Source organism: Chaetodon trifascialis, chromosome 20, assembly GCF_039877785.1.
Source record: "Chaetodon trifascialis isolate fChaTrf1 chromosome 20, fChaTrf1.hap1, whole genome shotgun sequence".
NCBI classification, from domain to species: domain Eukaryota; kingdom Metazoa; phylum Chordata; class Actinopteri; order Chaetodontiformes; family Chaetodontidae; genus Chaetodon; species Chaetodon trifascialis.
In genome coordinates this window covers 18747589-18769501 of record NC_092075.1, presented here as the reverse complement: position 1 = coordinate 18769501, position 21913 = coordinate 18747589, and the positions used below count along the sequence as shown (strand labels likewise).

At 40.9% G+C, this 21913-nt stretch overlaps 1 protein-coding gene across 1 annotated transcript; it reads left to right on the top strand.

Annotated features, from left to right (window-relative positions):
* Positions 1 to 229: 229 nt before the first annotated feature.
* c6.2 (complement component 6, duplicate 2) lies at positions 230 to 20349 on the top strand. Its single transcript, XM_070988309.1, has 21 exons — positions 230 to 666; positions 929 to 1101; positions 1961 to 2091; positions 3399 to 3537; positions 9350 to 9482; positions 11212 to 11256; positions 11637 to 11781; positions 11879 to 12020; positions 12753 to 12891; positions 13659 to 13868; positions 14120 to 14363; positions 14840 to 14962; positions 15083 to 15249; positions 15342 to 15567; positions 16554 to 16722; positions 16899 to 17010; positions 17621 to 17753; positions 17886 to 18080; positions 18842 to 18929; positions 19269 to 19513; positions 19656 to 20349. Exons 1-21 carry the CDS (start codon positions 535 to 537, stop codon positions 19835 to 19837), a joined length of 3273 nt encoding a protein of 1090 aa, XP_070844410.1. The 5' UTR covers positions 230 to 534; the 3' UTR covers positions 19838 to 20349.
* The last annotated feature ends 1564 nt before the right edge of the window (positions 20350 to 21913 follow it).

Genomic DNA, 21913 nt, shown 5'->3' with positions numbered 1-21913 from the left:
GAAGCCTGTGACACTGAATGTCTTCGCTCCTGTGGCGGAACAGCGCGAGAAGTGTGATCTGAAAGTGTCTCTGCGTCTGAAGGAGCGTCCCTCTAATGCACCGTCACCCAGATCTGACACTGCGCCGTCTCCGAGTTGTTTTCTGGGCCACTGATGCTCCTAAACAGTTAATTGTCAGTCGGTGGGTGACGACTTGTTTTGCTGTTGGCTCTCTCTGAATCCTCCTCACACGTGAACGCGCGGCGGAAGACGGAGGAGCCTCCCTCTCGGCCTTCAGGAGGGGCTGAAGGTGACTCTCCTCTCGGCTGGGATGCAGAGGGAGCTGCTGGGGGTCCGTCCGGCCCGCGACACGGTCCTGCTGCGGGAATAACGACGCTCTCCTGCGGGGACTCCGAGCATCATCCAAACTCGCGACCCTGCTGCGTCCGAGCCGCTCTTTTTCTTCTTCATAGAGGACACCGCAGCGATCAGGACAGAGGGGCTGTCTCTCTCTGTGTGTCCGTCTGGCTGGGCTCCGGTGTTGGGTGTGCATGCATGTGTTCTGCACCGTACGGGCGGAAAAAGCGCCCAAGATCCGCAGGGATCATTTTTCCCGTCAGTAAAGTGGCGCAGACGGAGCCGGAGCGCCGGGAGAGCACAGAGGGGGCCGTGGACAGCAGCAGGATGGTGAGTCCTCAAACACAGACAATGTCTCTGTTAATGATTGCTGAGAGGTCCGTATTTAGCGTAACTCTGCACCAAAGGACGTGTTCATGGATTTAGTGGATAAAAACCGATTTGATCATGTGCAGGTGCAGCAGTGGCGCTAAACGGACCAGAGGTACAAGCGCAGGGAATCCTTTTACTACAGTCTTGCCTTCCTTTGAAGATGGCATGTTCTCGGTTTGTTCAGGCTTAACAAACAGTCAGACTGGTCTCTTTTCCTCAGACTGTCCAGGAATTCAACACCCTCGTAGCGCTGTACCGGGAGCAGGTCATATCCGTCGGGGAGATCTCAGCCGACTGTCCGTCTCTGCGGGCTCAGATGCACCACACACGCTCCAAAGGATGCTCCATGGCCCGGGCTGCGCACCAGGACCTCGCCGTCATCTCCGTGTCAGGGTAAGAAGGAAACAAAGAGCCATTTTTCCTTTGCATTTGTTATTAAAGGTAAAGATTTGGGCTCTCCTGAAACATCGCAGCGGTCCATCATTGTTTGTTGCTTTGCACCTTTTAACCTCTTGAGCCCTGATTTTTTATTATTATTAAAAAAAAAAAAAAAAAAAAAAAAAACAAGAAGAAGAAAAAGAAAAGAAAAAGAAAATGAAATTGATGTTCCAGTTATTCCTTTGACGGATGACTAAAACAATGATAAATACTGCACTTGACAAAACAAGTGACTGACTGTAAAACAACAGAACAGGCCTAAAACAAACAATAAGTACTGACATTACACCATAATGAGGTAAGAAGACAGGAGAATAAATAGGTGAATAAAACGAAGTTATAACAACTAAATAAGATACAACACAGTTCAAGCGGACTGTTTAAACCTTCCACTGTTTCCACACAAATTTAGAAACCAGCAATAAAAAGAAATACTGTTCTTTTCATATTTCAAACAACGGTAGGAAAATCCACAATCATACTGAAGTAATGTGTAATAGTGAATGTTCTGTTATCACTGCTGATGTAGCTTTGACAAAGGCTCGCAGAGATGGCTGTGTCAGGTTTTATCTGCAAGTGAGTTAAGTTCATTTGTAATGAAAGGAATGAGAAATGATGGAGAAACATGGTGAAAAAGTTGAATCTGCAGCATTTTTGGAACTTGGTCTGCTTGAATGTGAACTACACGTTACCCATCTCTGTTGGTCTGATTGTTTCTGTCGCTCTCTGCTTCCCTTCCTCCCCGTCACCCTCTCTTCTCTCACCCCTCCTCCTCCTCCTCCTCCTCCTCCTCCTCCTCCTCTTCATGCTGCAGTCCAGAGGACGGAGAGATCCACCCTGAGATCTGCCGACTCTTCATCCAGCTGCAGTGCTGCCTGGAGATGTTCATAACAGAGATGCTCAAATCCATGTGCCTGCTGGGGGTGCTGCAGCTGCACAGAAAAAGTACCGTCATAACAACGGAAAAAAAAACATTTCAAGGAAATACAATACAAGAGTCCACGTTACTCTTAAAGCCAGTTTCAAAAGAATTGATCATCTTTGGCCGATGTTCATGAAGTACTCTGAGATTTATGAAAAGCAAACAAGCATAGATTGATTTAATTTATCCACCTTGATGTGCATCACATGACCACAATGGGTCTAATCAATATAATCTTTCTAGCAATGTTCACACACTGAATTTATAGTCGTAAAGTAGCATATCAGTTTAACATTTTAAACCGCTTGTATTTAAACCGCAGTGCTGGGATTGAAGGCTGCATCTCAGTACTCAGTTATCCAGCCTGTCAAAGCCCAAAAATATATTCTAAATTTAAAAAAAGGCACAAATGACATACAGAGTCTAAGGGATGACACATTTTATCGCTAACTAGTCAGCATAATGTGGGCTATCAGTCAGAGCCTTAACACAGGTAACACTTCCACAGCATGGTGGTAACAGTGGCAGCAGTGTGGGAACCTCCTGAAAAAACCCTGCAGTGAATCCTTAATCACTATCAAGTGTTCTCAACCTAAAAACATGTGACAGCCTGGTTTTAATCCATCTCCATAACCTAAAAACAGAGACCCTCTTGTCTTCTACACTGAGGACCCCCAGTAATTCACCTTCTTGAGGAGTACCATTAGATAAGTCATTTAAAATGCACACCGACTGTTTTTCTCCTTGAAATCCAATCAGTACTTCTTCTAATCTATTTAAAGTCTATTTATTGTACCTCAGTTTTGATCTAATGCTTTCCGAGCACTTGGCTCAGTTTTTCATGCATTTTCCCAAACTATACAGTCAAAATGTTAAAGTTAAATGCATTGTGGACATAAAATGTCTACTTATATAAGACATATGAGCATTATATGGGCTGTCAGATGATATCTGTGGAGATGGGAGTTCAGGTCACACACTGTTAAAACAGCAGAGGGCAGCAGAGAGCTGTTAGTTTATTCCACAGATGGCTTTTGTTCGTTTTTGTTATATTTAGGCTCTATAAAATGAAAACAAGTCTTATTTGATTTATAGAAGCAACCATTTCAGTAACATTTATAAAAAGAAAATAATGAGATCAAACGTTTCAGTAATGTGTTGTAAGCTCACTAAAGACCTTGACTGTCACAGTAAAATGACATCTTTGACATACTGAGTGGTGGGCACTAAAATTTCCTGTTCTATGGATAGAAATCATCCGTTGCTTTAAAGATGCAGTGCTTTTGAAAGTGCTGTGCCTCATGGCTGCTGTCTCTGCTCGGACCTGAAGGAACGGACTCAGAGCCAAAGGTGGACTTCAGGATGGATGAAAGCTCAGACGTCGCCATCCTGGAGGACCGATCGTCCTCCCCCATCGACTTTCTACAGGAGCAGTGGCTGGTGGGAACCGATATTGAAAATATAGAGAGGTACACGTCTGCTTCTTAAGCTTCATTCTTACATTCCATTCTTACATTTATTTAATAGCTCTTACAAAAACAGTCCAGAAGTCATAAGCATGGGATTGACAGAGGACTAGGACAGAATCAGAATTCACAAGCAGGCAGAGGTCATAGAGACAGCCGGGATTATAAGTACTATAGGAAGGCTGGTTAGACAGTAGAGAACAGGAAAAAAGTAAAACTGTCAGGAAGTGAAACAAAGTGGAATACATGGAGGTAAGACTGCAAAATAAAACAGGAAATGAAGTTAATAGAGATCATTATAACTGAGCCATCACACTAAACTGTGTTCTTCTACTGTTGCAATGTCAGAATTGATTAAAGCTGCAAATCAGTACCTGCTGAGTCAGCGTTCCTTTGTTTTCACAGAGATATGAGAGAGATGCGGAACCTACTCAGCAAACTCAGGGACACGATGCCATTGCCACTGAAAAACCAAGGTATGTAACGCTGTGATGGTTGAAATTCATAACTAATTATTATTAGTGCAACTAATTCGGTCAGACGTTTATCAAGTCTGGGTACAAAGAGTAGTCCAAAGTGACTTAGAAACAACAGTGTGAGTCTAAAGAACCAGAGAGCTGATGAGGCGAAGAGCTATTTTCTTGCTCACAAATGTCTGTCATTATTTAATTCAACAGCATCTGCTGTCAGGGCGAGTGGACAGAGCTGTGGTTTAAGAATGCTTCGAACAGAAGTGTAGTTTTATTTTGGTGACAATGACAAGCTGCTCAGTCCACTAAGATGCTCTTTCAAAATGCTTTGTGCAAGGATGTGAAAGAAACCCTCTATGAGAAAATAAAATACATCTCTACTGCAGTGGTGCCCAACACGGGGGTCTGGACCCTCCTGTAATGAGGGGTCGTCAGACTGGGAAATCTGTTTATTCCCTTTCTTGACCAGAGTTAGATGACAGGATTGATACACTCTTGTTTCCTACACAGCACATGCTAAATATTACAATACAGGCAACAAACAGTTAGCTTATCTTAGCATGCAAAAGTCATAATACAGTTGTAGAAACAGCACACTTTTTTATTATTTATTATTTAGGGATTTGTACTGTATTGTGCACAGTGGAGTAATTATTTGTCACAGGTGACAATCAGGAAGCAAAGCAATATGACAACCAGTCTGACAAAAGCCCAAAATGAATTAAAAAGGAAGTGAATAAAAAAATAAAATGACGGAAGTGATGAGTGAAATGAGCTGCACTGCACAAAGTGTGACGAGGTGTGTGTGTGTGTGTGTGTGTGTGTGTGTGTGTGTGTGTGTGTGTGTGTGTGTGTGTGTGTGTGTGTTCCAGATGACAGCAGCTTGTTGAACCTGACTCCACACCCGCTGATCCGACAGAGGAAGAGACGCTTCCCTGGACTCTGCTGCATGGTGTCTGGCTGAGAGCCTGAAGGCAGCAGTCCACACACACCACACGCACACGCACATGCACACACACGCACACACACACACACACACACACACACGGGAGAGAACTTCTATTTTATCAGATTTTGTGACGTATATTAAATAAGAGATTCATGAATCCTATTCCATTTGATTCTTTAGTTAGATTCAGTGGGGTTTTCATATTATCTGAAATTGTAATCTTGTAGAGGCTTATCTGATTATGTCCCATTTGTCTTTTTCATCTGGATGTTTATTTTCTTTGCTGGTTGGTTCTTGAGTTCTGCCACTCAGCTCGTTCAGGTTCAGCTGTTTGGATGTGTAACATTGCGTTTCAGTTTGGCTTTACTTATTTTCAAATGTGTTTAGCACACAGGCAGTAACAGAGGGGAAGCCAGCAGACAGTAAAGGATACAATAAAATGATATAAACCAAAAATCTAGTGCAGGTTCTGCACGTTCTGCTGGGTGAGACCTTAAAGACAGGCACAGGCTGGGTTTGGGTGTCAGTTTTCGACCCTTGCAGAACTCTTTTCAGTGTGGCATCTTTGCATTTTCTTTCCTTTTTTCTTGCCTATTCAGCCACCTCCTTTATTTTTTGGACCTTTTTTTTTTTTTTTTTTACCATGAAAGAGTATCAAAATGTACATATTCAGGCTATGCACTGGCGTTTTTAGTTCGAAGCTGTCTCACTGTGCTTGTGTCTTGCCTCCATGTTTGAATGTGTCACAATGTGAGAAGTTGTCGTCCCAACAATGTACTTCATCATCATTCAGTAGAGGCTCTAGCCAGGTGAGTCTCTACTTGGCTGCTTGGTGTGACACCTTGTAGACAAAGCAATTCATCTACACTGTAATGATGCTTATACTTAATTGGCCTATAATTAGGATGTTTCTTTCTCTATAGAAAAAAAATGTATTTTGAATTTATTCAACAGTAACTGTGTAAAATAAACTTTATGCCAGATTCTTAAAAGCTTTTACAAAGCTTGGCCAAATCTTTGCCTCTTAGACCTCTCCAGTATATTGATGAAAGATGATTTCTAATCATTTAGGTGACACCCTAAATGTTTCTCCAGCAATGATTAAAGGTCAAAATTGCCTTTTAAGTAACACTTTAGTCCATAGTAGGGAACCTTTAAAACTATTGGCTGTATGTGATATACAGTATTTTCATTTGCTGTGACTATTATGGTCCCCAGAGGATAAATGCTAACAATTTTACTCCCATTAGCTTCATCAACTTCCATTTGTAGCGAGGAAATATCAAAAGCTAACATTAATATCAAGAAAATATCAAAGTGGGCAGATTGAACATAAAATTGAGCAATCACGAGGCTGCTCCCCAGAGCATAAACCCCTTTGACTTGATCAGCATCATGACCTCATGAAAAAAACAAACAAACAGTGAGATATGAGAAAAAGTCATTTAACAAGAAAAAGTTGGAACATGTTGAACATGATCAGAACAAGTGAGGGCATGTCGGTAATCTTCCCAACCTAACTGAAATATGACCCTTTTTCTGTAACTTTGTTATCATAATAACAAGACTTTTTCTTATAAAATTGCCCCTCATGATCTTACATCTGCTGTAGTGCTCCTTCATAAAGAATAGCTGAATCATCAGTATGTTCCTGCTGGTCTGACACCTTCATATTATGGGGTGTGATGATCATTGCAGCCTCTATTGCGTTCTTATTTTCTACAAATGTGCAGCATGTCATTGGCAGTCTTCCCTGAAATAGTACTTTTTTTTAATTTCAGCTTCAGTTTTCCATCACAAGGGCTTTTCAGATGCTCCACATAAAGAAACAGCAGAATGGAAAAAGCCACACACACAAAAAAAAAAAACAATTGAAATCCACTTAAACAGTTGTTAATCTGAAGCGTTGTACTAGAGCCATTTTCCCATTGAATGTCAGTGCAATGTAATTTGTAAATTTGTGTTTGTGGAGGTCCCCCCCCCTTTAATGTAATCTAAAGTAGTGATGTCTAAATTGCTAAATTCTTTGTTTTGGCATGTATATGAGTAGAGTAGGCCATGTGTTGTTAGTATGTCCTGCAGTGTAGAGAATCCACAGCTAAACCGATGTACAGCTTAGGACATTTTATAATGTGAATAAAGTTTTATATACAAATATGATGATATTTCAGGGTTTTGTTTTGTTTTTTTGTCTAAAACATTTTGAAACACACTCATTAATGTTCTTTCCAAGAGTAACAACAAGATTTCTAAGCTCCTGACACAGAGCCCAGCTGTCATTCACCAAGAAGCAGTTCCAGCATGAAATTCCCTCTAAAACCACAAATTGTTGCTTTTATATATCTATACATTTTTGTGTGTGAATTAAAGAAATGAGATACAACTCGTTAACAAGTGAGGTTTGTGTTGCCATTTAACAATAATGTGTAATTGTGAACAAGGCCGGCTGTGTCCCCTGCCTCCAGTCCCTATGCTCAGCTAGGCTAACTGTGCCTTCCATCCAGCTCCGTACTCAACACACGGACGCGAGACTGATACTGATCTCCTCATCTGAGTCCTGGGAAGAAAGCAAGTAAGAGTATTTCCCAAAATGTTGAACTATTCCTTTAATTAATCATTCAAAAACCATATGCAATTATGATATGCTATAGCAGTATAATCAAATATAAATTAAATTTAGATGTAAGTTTTCTGACAATCTTTCTAATAATTCAGTCTTTGACTTTCAAATGATGATGGATTTCCATTTTGCCCAGTTGCAAAGTTCACATCAGTTTTTCCATGACTCACTCTAGGTTTCACTTTGTCTGTATCTTAAAAATTTTATGCCATTAGTATTTTCACCAGTCATTTGCACCGTTTATCTGTTAAATTCCAAAATGAATGCATGACTTTTGGTATTTCATGTCTGCATATCTTTTGGAACACATACCTTTTCCTCTTCTTATGTGTTTTCTAGTCTTGAAAACTTGAGCACTAACTAAAAATAAATAATTAAATAACAATTTTTTGTTTAATATCAAAAAAGTTCAAATCATTCAGAGTGCAACAACCTGTTCATTTTTCCATGTACTCACATTTTGCTTCATTTACAGCGTTGCAGTTTTGCACAATAGTAGAATTCACTTATGCACCTTAACATGAACCAATTGCAGTCGTGTTGGTGCCAGATTGCACAAACACTTGGATAACTGACGAAAAGAAGTTTTCTCCCCCTCAAGATCTCTAACTAACGCAGAACATCTGGTTTATGTCTCTGCAGCCGGGAAACTCCAGAACTCTTGCTTCCCGTAACAGTGAGGGACAAAAGGGTTATGTAAGATCTTTATGCACTGCTGTGTTTTCTGATTATTATTATTATTAACTAGATTTCAGTTTGAGATGTTTTTGAACACCAGATTGGGCAATCTAAGTCAAAAAACAAATGGTTTCCCATGAAAGGGGGGGTTTTATATTGCTGCTGGCCAATCAGACACAGACCTCAAGTCAGTTTCAGCTCTGCCTGCAGTTCTCCAAGTATACAGTCACACACAGGAGCTGCTGAAGCATATGCCTTAATATCTGCTGAAGAGGACATCAGTATATGTGGTGAGTCTGCTTTTACTTTTTAATGTATTTTGATGGAACTTTATAAACTTAAATATTGAATAAATAATCCACATCAACTTAACATTTAATATGCCTACTTAAAACTGCACCACAACCCTTTGCTGCTTTGTAAAAGTGCATTCATTCGTTTGTGTCATTTTCTTGTTAAATGCCTTTTTATGCATTACCTTCCTTGCCTAAAAGGCATTTTATTTGCATCAAAAGAACATTAAGTCTCAATGTAAAACATTTGGCATGGCATTAAAACTGCAGAGACAGAGCCTAATGAATCACTTTAATATGTTTGACAACAAAACCCTTGAAAGAGAAAGTAGCAATTACAGCAGGCTGCACTGCAGGGATGTGCTGCAGCATTATGAACCACCTCGAGCAGAGAACAGTAGATCAGATTGTAGGGTTTGTTTTAATAGATGTCTTCACAGTCCAATCATCATGGTCACACATCGCGAAAGGTGTGTTAGGATGATCCTCTGTGGAGAATACAGTAAGGGGGAGCATCAAGGCATCTTCAATTTTCAGTAGTTTATTGATGTTGAGATGTTCAGTGGGGAAATGTTGCTTGACTTTTAAGTCCTCTTTGATTCCTTTTAATAAAGCTGATATTTAATAGTGTTTATTCAAAGTACAATAAATGACGTCCATGTAATTGAAACAAATCTAAAACACATGATGTAGAAATTAAAAAATCAATAAATAACCCGTTTTAGACAGATGTTGATTCTGGTCTGGCCATCAAATTCATTTCAATAGGTGAGACCAGTTTGAACTTCCTGATGGCTCCTCACAGTCAGCTGGTCCTGCTGCTGCAGCTCCTCAGCTGGGTGTCAGCTGGCCTGGCCTGTTTCTGTGAGCGCTACCCCTGGGGATCCTGGTCTGCCTGCTCCAGGACCTGCAACCATGGTACACAGAGCAGAGTGAGGTGAGACACATTGTTACAGGTGAGACATCGTAGACAAAGTTGAGACAGCAAAGGTACGCATGAGACAGTTAAGACAAAGGTGAGACGGAACACACAAGTGAGACACAGAACATACACAGCATAGACACAGATCAGCCAAATGAGACATGGCAGCACAGACAAAGATGACACAATACAGACACAGGTGAAATGGCAAAGACGCACATGACAGCACAGCCACAGGTGACACAGTACAGACACAGCTGACAGCACAGCCACAGGTGACACAGTACAGACACAGCTGACAGCACAGACACAGGTGACACAGGAACAGACAAAGGTGACAGCACAGACACGTGACACAGGACAGACACACGTGACAGCACAGACATAGGTGACACAGCACAGACACAGGTGATACAACACAGATACACATGACACAACACAGACACACATGACACCATAGACACAGGTGACAGCACAGACACAGATGAAACACCACAAACACAGGTGACACACCACAGACACTTAACACCACAGCCACGGGTGACACAGAGCAGACACAGGTGACACAGAAGAAACAGACATGGCGCCACAGACACAGGTGGCACAGCAAATTGAAACTGCTGTGAAAATAGAGCCAAATCTATTGTGAAATACTGTAATCCAGAATTATTATTATTGTTACTTGTCTAATGCAGATGATGAAAACAGCTGCTGTATGTAAAAACTTTCACTTTTTTGGCAGGAACTTTCAGTATGATGACTACTACTGGATGAGCAGCTGCCATCAGCTGTGTAAGCGAGAGGACTCAAGAGCTTGTAACGAACAGCTCTGTCCAGTCAACTGCCTGCTCACTGAGTTTGGGTCTTGGTCTGACTGCTCACCCTGTGCCAAGAAACAGGCAAGAAACATAAATCACACTGCAAACGTATCCCCTGTTAGCTGCGTGTTCATTCCATGCTGCACACAAATTCTCAGGTTTTGAGGATGTGGTGACAAAATGACATATACAGTATTCAAAGCAGTCCTTGAATGTTGATGAACCCTGCTGTACAACACACTGATAGAAGAGTGTGTTGTACAGACGGCTCAGGATTATCTTAGAAAACAAAAACTAAGTATTTCATCTTCCAGAAAATATTTTAACAAATGAATCTAACAAATGAACAAATGAATCTAACTTCAAAGGTCCACTTTCCAGCGCTCTGATCTTAAATCTCATCTCATTGTCTTCATTCAGTGAACAGAGCTTTGTTTTTCACTTGGAGGTTTAATTGGCAGTATCCTCCCAAAGTCTCACTTTGATTCTTGTCTACTGATGCACACTACAGTATGTAATGAATAATTTTCCGTTGGTACAGAATAACATGGTTGGCTTGAAAAGTAGTGACAGTACGTGTGTAATAGTACACAGCATTTTTGTTTTGTACTAATGATGAGTTTGGTTAAAGAGACATTTCTTAGTTGTTAGGTTGTTGCACACATTAATTTTTGTGATGAGGAAGCGTTGTTATTTCATGTATTTTCCAAGCCACAAAATTTTGATATTGAAAGTATCAGTAAAATGTTCCCGTGCAACCTATTTCATTTGTTTTCCTACAAAATATTTGATCTTGCAACACGATATCAGCTTGTATTGACTGTATGCATTGCATTAATCATCTTTTTACGGTTCTGTTTGGGCACTGGCAGCACTTTAAAGGTTAATAATACAGAAGAAGTCTGCATTTATCTTAAATACTTGACTCTAATTGACTCTAATATGAGAATCAGCCTTAAAAATCTGTCATTTGTAATTTGTCTATAATTGCAGAACACTCCCAGAAACAATCCCACGGACATGTCTTAAGTCAGCCCTGCTGAGATTGTCAGATGAAGAAAAAAAGAAAAGTTCTGTGTATTATGGAAAATAAAACAATGGTTAAAGTAGGCGTGTAGTGTGTGCATGGCGGAGCTTTGACAGTATGTCTTCTTATAACAGCAGTTCCATATCCTCCTGCCACTTCTGCCAAATGAACTGTTTCACATGGAAGAACATTTTCAGAAAAGAAAAAGCACATCTGTCTCTACCTCTGTTTCTTCCATTCTGTCCATTCTTCTGTCTTCTCAAACCTCTGTTGGATGAAATGAATTAAATTCTGAATCACTCTCTCTCACATGTTTTTGCCTCAGTTTCGGACACGGTCTGTCCAGAGGCCGTCCCAGTTTGGTGGATCAGCCTGCAGTGCGGAGCTGACAGAGGAGAGACCCTGTCACCCCTCCACAGAGTGCAAATTACCACCCATCGACTGCAAAGAGGACTTTAAGTGTGATAATGGCAAGTAGTTGTTTTTCCATAAATGAAGAAATGTGCAATCCTTTTCACACACACACGTCCACAGATCAACTTTTTCTCGTCATCCTTTCTGCTGCAGGACGCTGCATCAACTCCACGTTAACATGCAACAGACAGAACGACTGTGTAGATAACTCTGATGAGAAAGACTGTGTCGACCACAAAATTGTGTGTCCAGCAGAGAAGAGAGTGGCCCCCGGGGCTGACCTGGTGGGAAACGGGTGAGCTCAAGGTCAAAAAGTCACTGCTGAGTTAGGAACTTTAGTTTTAATGTGAACAGCCCACATTCCTCGCTGCTGTGCTCATAAATTACATCCTCTCTTCTGTCATGTTCCTCCTCTTAAAACATTTCTAGTCTTGTACTGTGTAAAACGCATATAAAAATAGAATGAACCCTTTACCTACAACAGTTTTCCAAAGTGTTCCTGCATGAGCCCATGTTCTAATATCATGTGTTCACAAAGTGGTGAACCTCTCTCCGTCCTCGCTTGTGAATGACTGAATCTTTCCAGGATGCTTTCATACCCAATCATGATACTTTCATCTGTTACAAATGAACCTGTTTACCTGTGGAATGATCCAACAGGTGTCTTTCCCAGTCTTTAGTTGCTCCTGTCTCAACTTGTTTGAAACGTGTTGCTGCGTCAAATTCAGAATAAGCAGATATTTATAAAAATCAATGAAGTTGTTGAGATCAAACATGTATATATATTGTTGTACTGTTTTTAATTCAATTTATGTCAGAAAGGATTAGCAATTGATATCTTACATAAACATAAAAAATAATGTATTTGTATATAATTTAAGATATTACAGTTGAAAAATGAAATATTTTTTGAAATTACAGTAAATATAAGATCGATTATGAACAATTAACATATTGTTGGTCTTTAGTGCTCATTGTAAAGAAAAGTCCATGATTCATTTAATTCTTCACTGATTTGCATTTGAAGGTTTGATGTTCTGGCAGAGGAGCAAAGGGGAGCGGTGCTGGACAACATGTTCATGGGAGGAAGCTGCAACATCAAGAGGCCCCAGAGCACTCTGCTCTACCACCGAATCCCTCACAACTTTGAAAGCTTTGACATCAAGGTGGAGTAATTATTTGTAATATCACATTGTACAGTCCTTCTGTGAAGCCGGCCTGGTTCCAGACCTCTGAATTACCACCCATATCTCAGACTTGTTCAGTGATTCTATAGAGATATGCCATTTTTCTGAGCCACAGCCAGAATAATAGTGACAGAAAAAATGGCCTCAACAATGTTAGCAACATTACATTAATGTAAACCTTTGCTCCTTAAGGTAACACAAACAATAAGAGCTGAACAATGAGTTTCAAATCCTACCCAACCGCTGCTGAGTGCAGAGTAGGAGCTGCCTAATTAAGCTGATGTTTGTGCTACTCCGAGCAGCCAATAGCATGCTGAAGTAACATCAACATCAGTCAAGATGAATGACCGAGTGACCGAGTGTTGGTCAGAGGAACAAATGCTATTGCTCCTTTGTTGCTGCTGCTGCTTTTCTGACAAAAATGAATTAGATAGATGAAAGTGGACCCCATGACACAATTTCGGTGACAACCCCTCATTTGCATAATGACTCAGAAATGCATAACAAACTGTAAGAAAAGCGTTTAGAAATCAATGAGTTTGGGCAAAAAATTGAGAAATGAATCGACTAAATCATCCAGCATGCAGAGACCTAATAATTAGAAAAATGGTCATAGTTTGCAGAGAATCTCTTTTCAGCCTTGGTTATACCACCACAGATGAACACTTCAGGAAACACAGACTTTAGTTTTTGTAGTTAGCGCTTTGTTATTATAGATCCTTACAGATGTGGTTGTGGTTTTAAAGGTTGGAGTACTGGAGGACTTCAGCACCGAGCCCCACCCCCTGCATGCTGAGTCCATCGACCTGAAGAGGTCCTCTTCGTCTAGTAGCAACCAACAGGATGCAGACGACTTTTTCTTCCCCATCTTTTTTCTCCCCATCTTTTTCTACAGTGGGAGATCTATGACACAAGTTAGCTCGAACAAGGAGGCTTTTGAAGCTTCAAAGAAATCAGTGAGTGACTCAAACAACAACACACACACACACACACATTTACAGTGATAAAGGCCACTTGTGAGAGCCTTCACTGACCTAATGCTTCCCTGATCCTCTAACATTAAGAGGTGAGGACCAGACAAAAAATCTGAAGGTCTAAAACATCCCAACAAAGAGCACACACATGCATGTATCTGTTCCCATCACTGGTTGCAGCTATACTCCATCTTTTCCTTCTTCTTAGTCATTTCCAGTCTTTCCTTCTGTAGGACTCCAAGTTTTTCCGGGTGCACCAGGTTCTTCCCGTGTCCACGTTCAAGGTGAGGGACCCGGAGGACCTTGTCCTATCACAGCCTTTCCTCCAATTCCTTCACGCACTTCCTCTTGAGTACAACTACGCCCTCTACAGGGACATCTTCCAGCGCTTCGGGACACACTACTACAGCTCAGGGAAGCTGGGAGGCCACTATGACCTGTTGTACCAGTACAGCCGAGAGGAACTCACCAGTTCAGGTACAGCACAGCAGGGTGGACACCTGTTACACTCTCGTGCACAACTATAATGTTCCCTTCCTCCATCTCTGTATGTTATCGGGTGACTGGGTCACTTAGCATTCCCTCCACAAACATCAGTGGACACATTTCTATGTTTTGGGGTTTTTTTGCCTGTTTTCTAGCAGCAGCAGGTTCTATGACACTGTACACAGATGAGGCTAAATGTTCTCATCATGTGAAAGTCCTTTTTTTCTGTGATTATAAAATCGTGTTTGACATTCCTACAACATTTTTAGACAAGCAGAAACCGAGAAGAAACCCCAGATGAATCTGTCACTGAATGAACAGAGCAAGAGGAAAATGTAGTTTACCAGTAATTTTTAAATATGACTTATTCACTGGAAAGAAGACCACCCATAGAGTGCTGCATAACATTTTGTTGTCAGCTTCTTTGTGTCTGCATCACAATGCTCTATGCTCTTCCTCTGCAACAGCTCAAACAGAAGAGCGCATCAAAGGCTGCCTGGCCCGAGAGACCACCTGGACCATCATCCTTTACACTGAACACAGCAGTGTAACCCGATGCTCTGACAACAGGATGACTCAGAAATATCAAGGTTTCTTTTAAAATCTGACAGGAAGCACACCTTGTTTATCCCGACTCTACTGTTCATGGCTTACTGGCTCAGTATCACCATCCTTTCCTTCTCTCTGTCCTAAAACATTTCTTTGTCCAGGCTCGTACGTTCAGGCAGCTGAGAAATCTTTCTCGATGGTGAAAGGAGGTCGGGTCAGAGAGGCAGCAGCTTTGGCCTGGGAGAGGCAGGGCCCAGCTCCAGACCGCACATCCTACAAGAACTGGGCCAAGTCTGTCCTTGAAAACCCTGTTGTGATTGAGAGCAAGGTTATTTCAAGTACTACTGAAAACAACAACAAAACTATCTTTAAGCCTACAAGAAGCTGATGCTGCGTTCATGTATGTGTGTGTTTGTGCAGGTGCTTCCCATTATAGATCTGGTTCGGGGGATCCCATGTGCGGTCACAAAGAGGAGACACCTGAGGAAGGCCTTCCTGCAGTACTTAGATGAGTTCGATACTTGCAAGTGTGCTCCCTGCCCCAACAACGCCAGGCCAGTTCTCTCCGGCACAGAGTGCAAGTGTGTTTGCCAAACCGGCACATTTGGCACCAACTGTGAGAAACGAGCTCCCGATTATACCTCAGGTACAGCAGCACTGCTGCAGACCACGGTATGCTTAGGGTTCAAGTTAAGTGTTGAGATGACTGTTTCTGGGTGAGGGGAGCGTGATTGTCTGTGTCAAGTTTCATGGTAGTCACTAGTTTTTGAGACATTTGACTCTAAGCCACAAATGTCAACATCATGGCGCTAAAGGGAAAATCAGAGGATCACCAAAGTCACTAGGATTCATCCTCTGGGGATCACAAGTGTCTGCACAAAATTTCATGGCAATCCATCCAAAAGTTGTCAAGGTATTTTACCCTGGTTGACCGGAAGACCAACAGAACTACGTTTTTATCCATAGAATCACCACTGGCTTAAAAACACAAGCTTTAGGTTTTGCCTTGAGCTTTTATGATGGCAGTAGATGCAAGAGAATTTTTTTTAGCTTTGTGATTGGATATTTCATACCAAAATTCACCTTGGGAGTCTTAGCTTTCTCCTCACTTTCAGTTTTAAGTACACAGGTCTTACTTTGACTTTTTATCAAAGAACCAAACACTTCTAATGTTTTGTACTGATGTTTCACGTCAATTCAAGCCTTGAAGTGCTTGAACTGTCAGTCACCAATACAGTCTATAAAGGAAAGGAACATGACTTTTACAGCAGGAACTAGTGGTGCCTGAAATAACTCCTCCAACTTTGTAACTGCCATAAACAAAAATGGCATTAGAAAATGAAAACTGGTTTAACCTTTACCATTGGTGAAGGTGCACCAGGTTTGACTTGTTTCCTGCAGATTAGTTTGCACATTGCGCCCATCAATAGCTGCATATGTACTTGTTGTGCCTAGGTTGCTTTTCCATCCTTGTGTTTGTCTAAATCTTTGGTCCAGAGCAAGATATCTTTATTTTCTGAGAACACTTATCATTTTTGTTACCTCCTGACCTTTCCTGTATCGGTACCATGAGGCCAGAATTTGCGCAGAATCAAACTCTATCAAGCTGATTGTCAAGAGTCTTTTACACAGAGGCAGTGGATGGTTACTGGAGCTGCTGGGGGCCGTGGAGTAGCTGTGGATCCTCAATGAAGAGGTACCGAAGGAGGCGCTGTGATAATCCCGCACCGCTCAGCGGAGGCCAGCCCTGCAAAGGTGCTGACAGACAGGAGGATCCGTGTCACATCTCCATCTTCAGAAAGTAAGATGAACTGTTTGCGTCAAACATCTTGACATTGTTTTTTCTCACTGAATTGTTAATGTTGCTGCAATAGACATTGCAGACAAACTCAAATTCAAAATGTTTAGGTTGTGTTTGGTTTTCATGCATATAACACTGGATTTAAGCAATGATCTGATTCGTATTTTTCTGTCCAGACAGGAGACGTGTGACAACGATGATGACTTCACTGTGGGCTGGATTAACGAGCTGCCTCCTGGTATGCAGGGCTGTCTGAGGCCACAGATCCCGGACAACAGCTTCCTCCTGGTAAAGACTAACTCTCCAGCCTGTAGTTAGTGACTGAAATGTAGAAGTAAACCAATTAGTCAGTCAGCCAATGAAGCCAATATCTTGAGAGAATGGGCATGGGCCTGCCTTCACAAGGCAGTTAAAAAATAAATGTCTGCAGACACACATTATTCATTTTCAGATAATTTTCTGTGTTCAAGTTAATAACATATTATCGTTGTTGTTGTTGTTGTTGTTGTTGTTGTTGTTGTTGTTGTTATAACTGGCACCAACAGACGCTGCTGGCATTGTTGATTTTTTATTTATTTAATACATTCACAAATTGTTTCATAAACAAGGAGATATTGCTATCAAGTGCACTAAAACTTTTTTTTCCTTCATAACTTAATTTTTTTTTTTTTAGCTCATTATAGAAGGAGGGAGGAATAAAGAGGCAGCAACAGAAATCAGGAAAAAGGAAGCAACAAATGGCAGGAAGAGATTAAGAAAAAAGGAAAGAGAGTCAGAGTTGTAGAAGAGTGGAAGGAGGATGACAAGTACTATGAAAACTAAAGCAACATGCCCAGGAGGGTTTGTTTTTGTCTCCTTCCTAACTTCTCTTGTATTAATTAACTTCCCCTTCTTACAGAAAGCAAAGCAGTATTATAACTTTGGTGAGGATGAGGAGTTCCAATGCTACACTGGATTTGAGCTGGAGGGTTTTCAGTACATCAGCTGTCTTCCTGATGGGACGTGGAGCCAACCAAGTGGAAAATGCATCAGTAAGTCAGTTTTTTAACCAGACAAATCAACAATAATCTCCAAACTCAATTCAGTGAACATGTCTATGTAACGTCATTCTTTACAAACATAACTGACTGCTAAGATTAACTTAATTATTCCTGTACCTTTAGGAAAAGTGTGCCTTCCTCCTGAAATCCCTGATGGCATGATGCTGTTCCCCTACAAGGAGGAGTACAAAGTGGGGGAATCAGTGGGCATGAACTGCCATGACTCAGGCCTGACACCACAGCCACCAGGCCTCTACAAATGCGGCAACAGTCTCACCTGGGAGCCTCCACTACCGGCTGACCTACGCTGCACTGATGGTACAGTAGATTACTCATTTTGAGCTCCAACTGTCATTGGAAACTATGAAAGACTTGCATTACAATACAAAAATTACATTTTCAATGAATACATCAGTCTGTATCAGTCCAGACTAGAAACAGACTAAGAACACAACTTAATTTCTAAATTTCATGTGTTAGATGCAGACATATTTGTCAGTCTTTTTTGTGTGTGTACTTGTATGTTTTGAGTATTTTCTTACATCAGTCATTTTAATTTTACCTCTACTTTTTATAGTAACTGTTGCAATTTGCTACATTTCAATGTATATCTGTTACAGAGCAAAAGCAAAGGTCACGTGAAATAGTCCTGATAAACTGTGCGAGAAACGAACAAAAGAAAGACGCTAAATGAGCCGAGAAGAGTGAGTGTGTGAGGCCGCTGTGCTGTGTCTGACAGTTTCTGTCACAGAGAGGTGAACTGGTTATAGTGGGACAGAGAAGCTGTGTGGACTGGTTATAATATGAACTGAATGTATTTCTTAGAAGTAACAGTACTTCACTTGTGTATAATATTCTAGCAGGCACACTCTTTCCATCTCTGAGAACTGCTGTTGTTGTGTGTGTTTTCCCCAGTCGGCCACAGGGGGCAGCAACAAGCGGATTCACACAAAGCAAATTTTTGTCAAGTGACAAAGAGTTGAGATTTCTACTTTCTCAGTGTTGTGTAAAGTTTCTTGTGAAAAATACTGTGAATAAAGGAAAGGCGTCTCTTGGTTCTCTGTATCTGTTGCATGCAGAGGAGCCGTTTGTGCCTGATGCTCAGTGTCGTCCAGGAGAGAAGCGACAGGACTCTCAGTGTGTCTGTATTCAACGGGAGAGCTGCCTGTAGGTGTTTAGGAATTCATTTATTGTAATTTTTCTTATCATCATGACATTTTTATCAGTTTAGTAAGGAATTTTTAAGTTATACACTTTCAGATGTATATTTATTTTATACACAATGTAATGACTTTTGGTGTGTTATTCTTATTATTCTTATTATTATTATTATTATTATTATTATTAATAATAATAATAATAATAATACTAATCATCATCATCATCATCATCATCATCATAAAACTACCCTCTGTAAAATGTTCTTGAATATATGGGGAATTTAATAGAGCTTCCTGTGTGTGTGTGTGTGTGTGTGTGTGTGTGTGTGTGCATGTGTGTGTGCAGTTCACAGCCAGAGAATCTCTGTATCCTGAACACAGACATCGATGTCACCGTGCCAATGTCCCTCTGCTCCTTCCATGCCGGACGTTGCCACAATGATCCGCTCTTCTTTGTCAGCGACGGTTCGTGTGATGCAGTGGATTCGGGTAAACTGGAGTGGGCCAAGTTCAGAGCCAGGATGTCTTCGAAGAGCTCCGTTCAGGAGCCCTGCGATCTTGACACCTGTTACGAATGGGAGACCTGCTCTGGTGAGTTTGTCTGACAGGAAGCCATCTTTCCATTCATGTTGCTGGTTTAAGTGAATGCAACCCAGACACTAGAAAACTTGTGTGAGGACTTCACATATTATATCAACTGATTTTCCTAACGTGAAATCACATCTATCCTCAGCATCTAAGAAGTGTGATTGCAAAGCTGCTCGGGACTGCCCCAGAGTTGAAGAGCACATGTTCTGTGTGAAGCTGACAAGGACCCAGAGGACGCGAAGCATGGACCTTTGTTCTATGGCTGCCCTCAAATGTGCCAGCTATCAGTTTGAGATTGTCAATGAAGGCGTCTGTGAGGCCAGATGATCGGTCTAAAGTTTTCTTGTGATGTTAAACTCATCTAACAGTAGTGTTCCAAATAATTCTCCACCACCTCAAAGTATCTAGGTGGTTTAAAATATATATGATTTACACTAACGATCAACAAATGTCTGTTTCTTTTTCAACTGCTCTGTGCACTAGAACCGGTGATTTAGACAAATTATAGACTAGGTCATCATGCACTGTGTTGTTTTCTGTGCTGTTTTCTAAAAAAGGCACTAGATGGCAGCAGGAGACCATGGACAGTAGATTAATGTTGCACAGCTGTGCTTAGAAATTTACATACCGCAGTCAAATTTGTGAAATACTGGCCTTTTTGGGGCAGGTACGTCATGCAGAGGAAGATTCTTTTATTTAAAGATAGCGGTCAGATGAAGCTGTTTACTTACTTACTTTACTTATCACACAATTGTTTGTGCCCTTTTGAAATCATATAATAATGATAATGATAACTAAAATCACCCAAATGACCCTGATTAAAAGTTTTCATACCCTTGAATGTTTCTAATATAATGATATACACACACACATTGACACTCACAGTTTTAAATGGCTATTTAAGGTAAGTTTCCCCACCTGTGACTTGTTTGTAATTAGTGTCTGTGTATTAATAGTCATTGAGTTTCTTAGCTCTTGAGAGACCCCTGCACTTCACCCAGGGCAGCACTGACTATGCTGAATACTGAATACTGAGCCAAAGGGAAAGCAAAAGAACTGTCAAAGTACCTGAGAGAAAAGGTAGCTCAACTTTATAAATCAGGAAAAGGACATAAAACGATATCCAGAGATTTGATGCCAATACGCACTGTTCAAACTCTGATAAAGAAGTGGAAAAATAGGGGCTCTGTTAATACCAAGACACAGTCAGATAGACCAATGAATGTTTTTTGACACAACTGCGAGGAAAATTTGATGGAATGTAAAGAAGCAAGAGGGAACTTGAGCAAAAGTGGGCTTTATGGCCAAGTTGCCAGAACAAACCTGTTCCACAATGCCTTTACAACTTACTAAACAGCACAGGACAAGCCTCAAAACTTCCAGAACAAAGTCATTAGGAGTGATGAGACCAAAAGCGAACTTATGGTCACAACCATAAACATGTTTGGAGAGGAGTCAGCAAGGCCTGTGATGAAAGCACTGCATTCATACTGCGAAGCATGGAGGTGGATCCCTGGTGCGTGTGTGAGCTGCAGAGACACAGGGACTTTCCAACATGACAATGTTCCAAAACATGACCCTTCAGTGGCTACAGCAGAAAAAAGTGAAGTTTCTGGAGTATCCTGACCTCAATACCACTTAGTCCCTTTGGGGAGATCTCAAATGTGCATTTCACACAAGACAGCCCAAGAATTTACAGGACCTGGGGGCTTTTTGCTAAGAAGAATGAACAGTTTTGTAACCTAAGTAAATAAAGGGCCTCATTCACAACTGTAACAAACGACTGCAGGCAAGGAGAAGTAACAAAACCAGTCACCTTGGCCATCTGCGAGAGAAAAATGGAGAGAGTTAAATGTTTGCTTCATTCAGAAAAGGTGTTTCCATCTCCCATTCAGCATCTTATCTCTTTTCTGTTGCTGTTTCTGTCAACTTTTTCAATGACGATACTTAACAATAGGCACAAGAACACTTGATGGAAACACGTGTGATGAGGGTGAAATGTCTGTTGTCTTTTTCTGTTGAATAAATGCATATTATGTTATATTTAAAGTGAAACATATATTTATAACAAAAGTGTGCATTATCAACTTAATGTAGTTAAAGTGGAGTTTATCCTTGTAGGAGTAGGTAAAACATTTCATTCATATAAATGTTCTTTTTATATATATATATATATATATATATACATGTCTCTGAGTGTAAGTATTTAGAGCGGAGGCTCAAGAGCAAATGTTTTGCTGCATGAAGGTTGTATTCCTGGTACAGTATAGCTACAATCTGAAATCCCTGTGGTCACCTGAGGAGCAGGCATATTATTGGTACATCCAACCATAGCTCCTCCCATGGCTTGCTGTAATATTTCATTTCATGTACAGCAAGTGAGTACATACTAATGAGTATAAG

Excerpts from the sequence above, each read along its gene's own strand:
- c6.2 (XM_070988309.1), top strand. The coding sequence starts at position 535 with ATGTGTTCTGCACCGTACGGGCGGAAAAAGCGCCCAAGATCCGCAGGG. Across the intron at positions 667-928 it reads CCGTGGACAGCAGCAGGATG|ACTGTCCAGGAATTCAACAC; the intron begins GTGAGTCCTCAA and ends TCTTTTCCTCAG. Across the intron at positions 11,257-11,636 it reads GCCTTAAAAATCTGTCATTT|TTTCGGACACGGTCTGTCCA; the intron begins GTAATTTGTCTA and ends TTTTTGCCTCAG.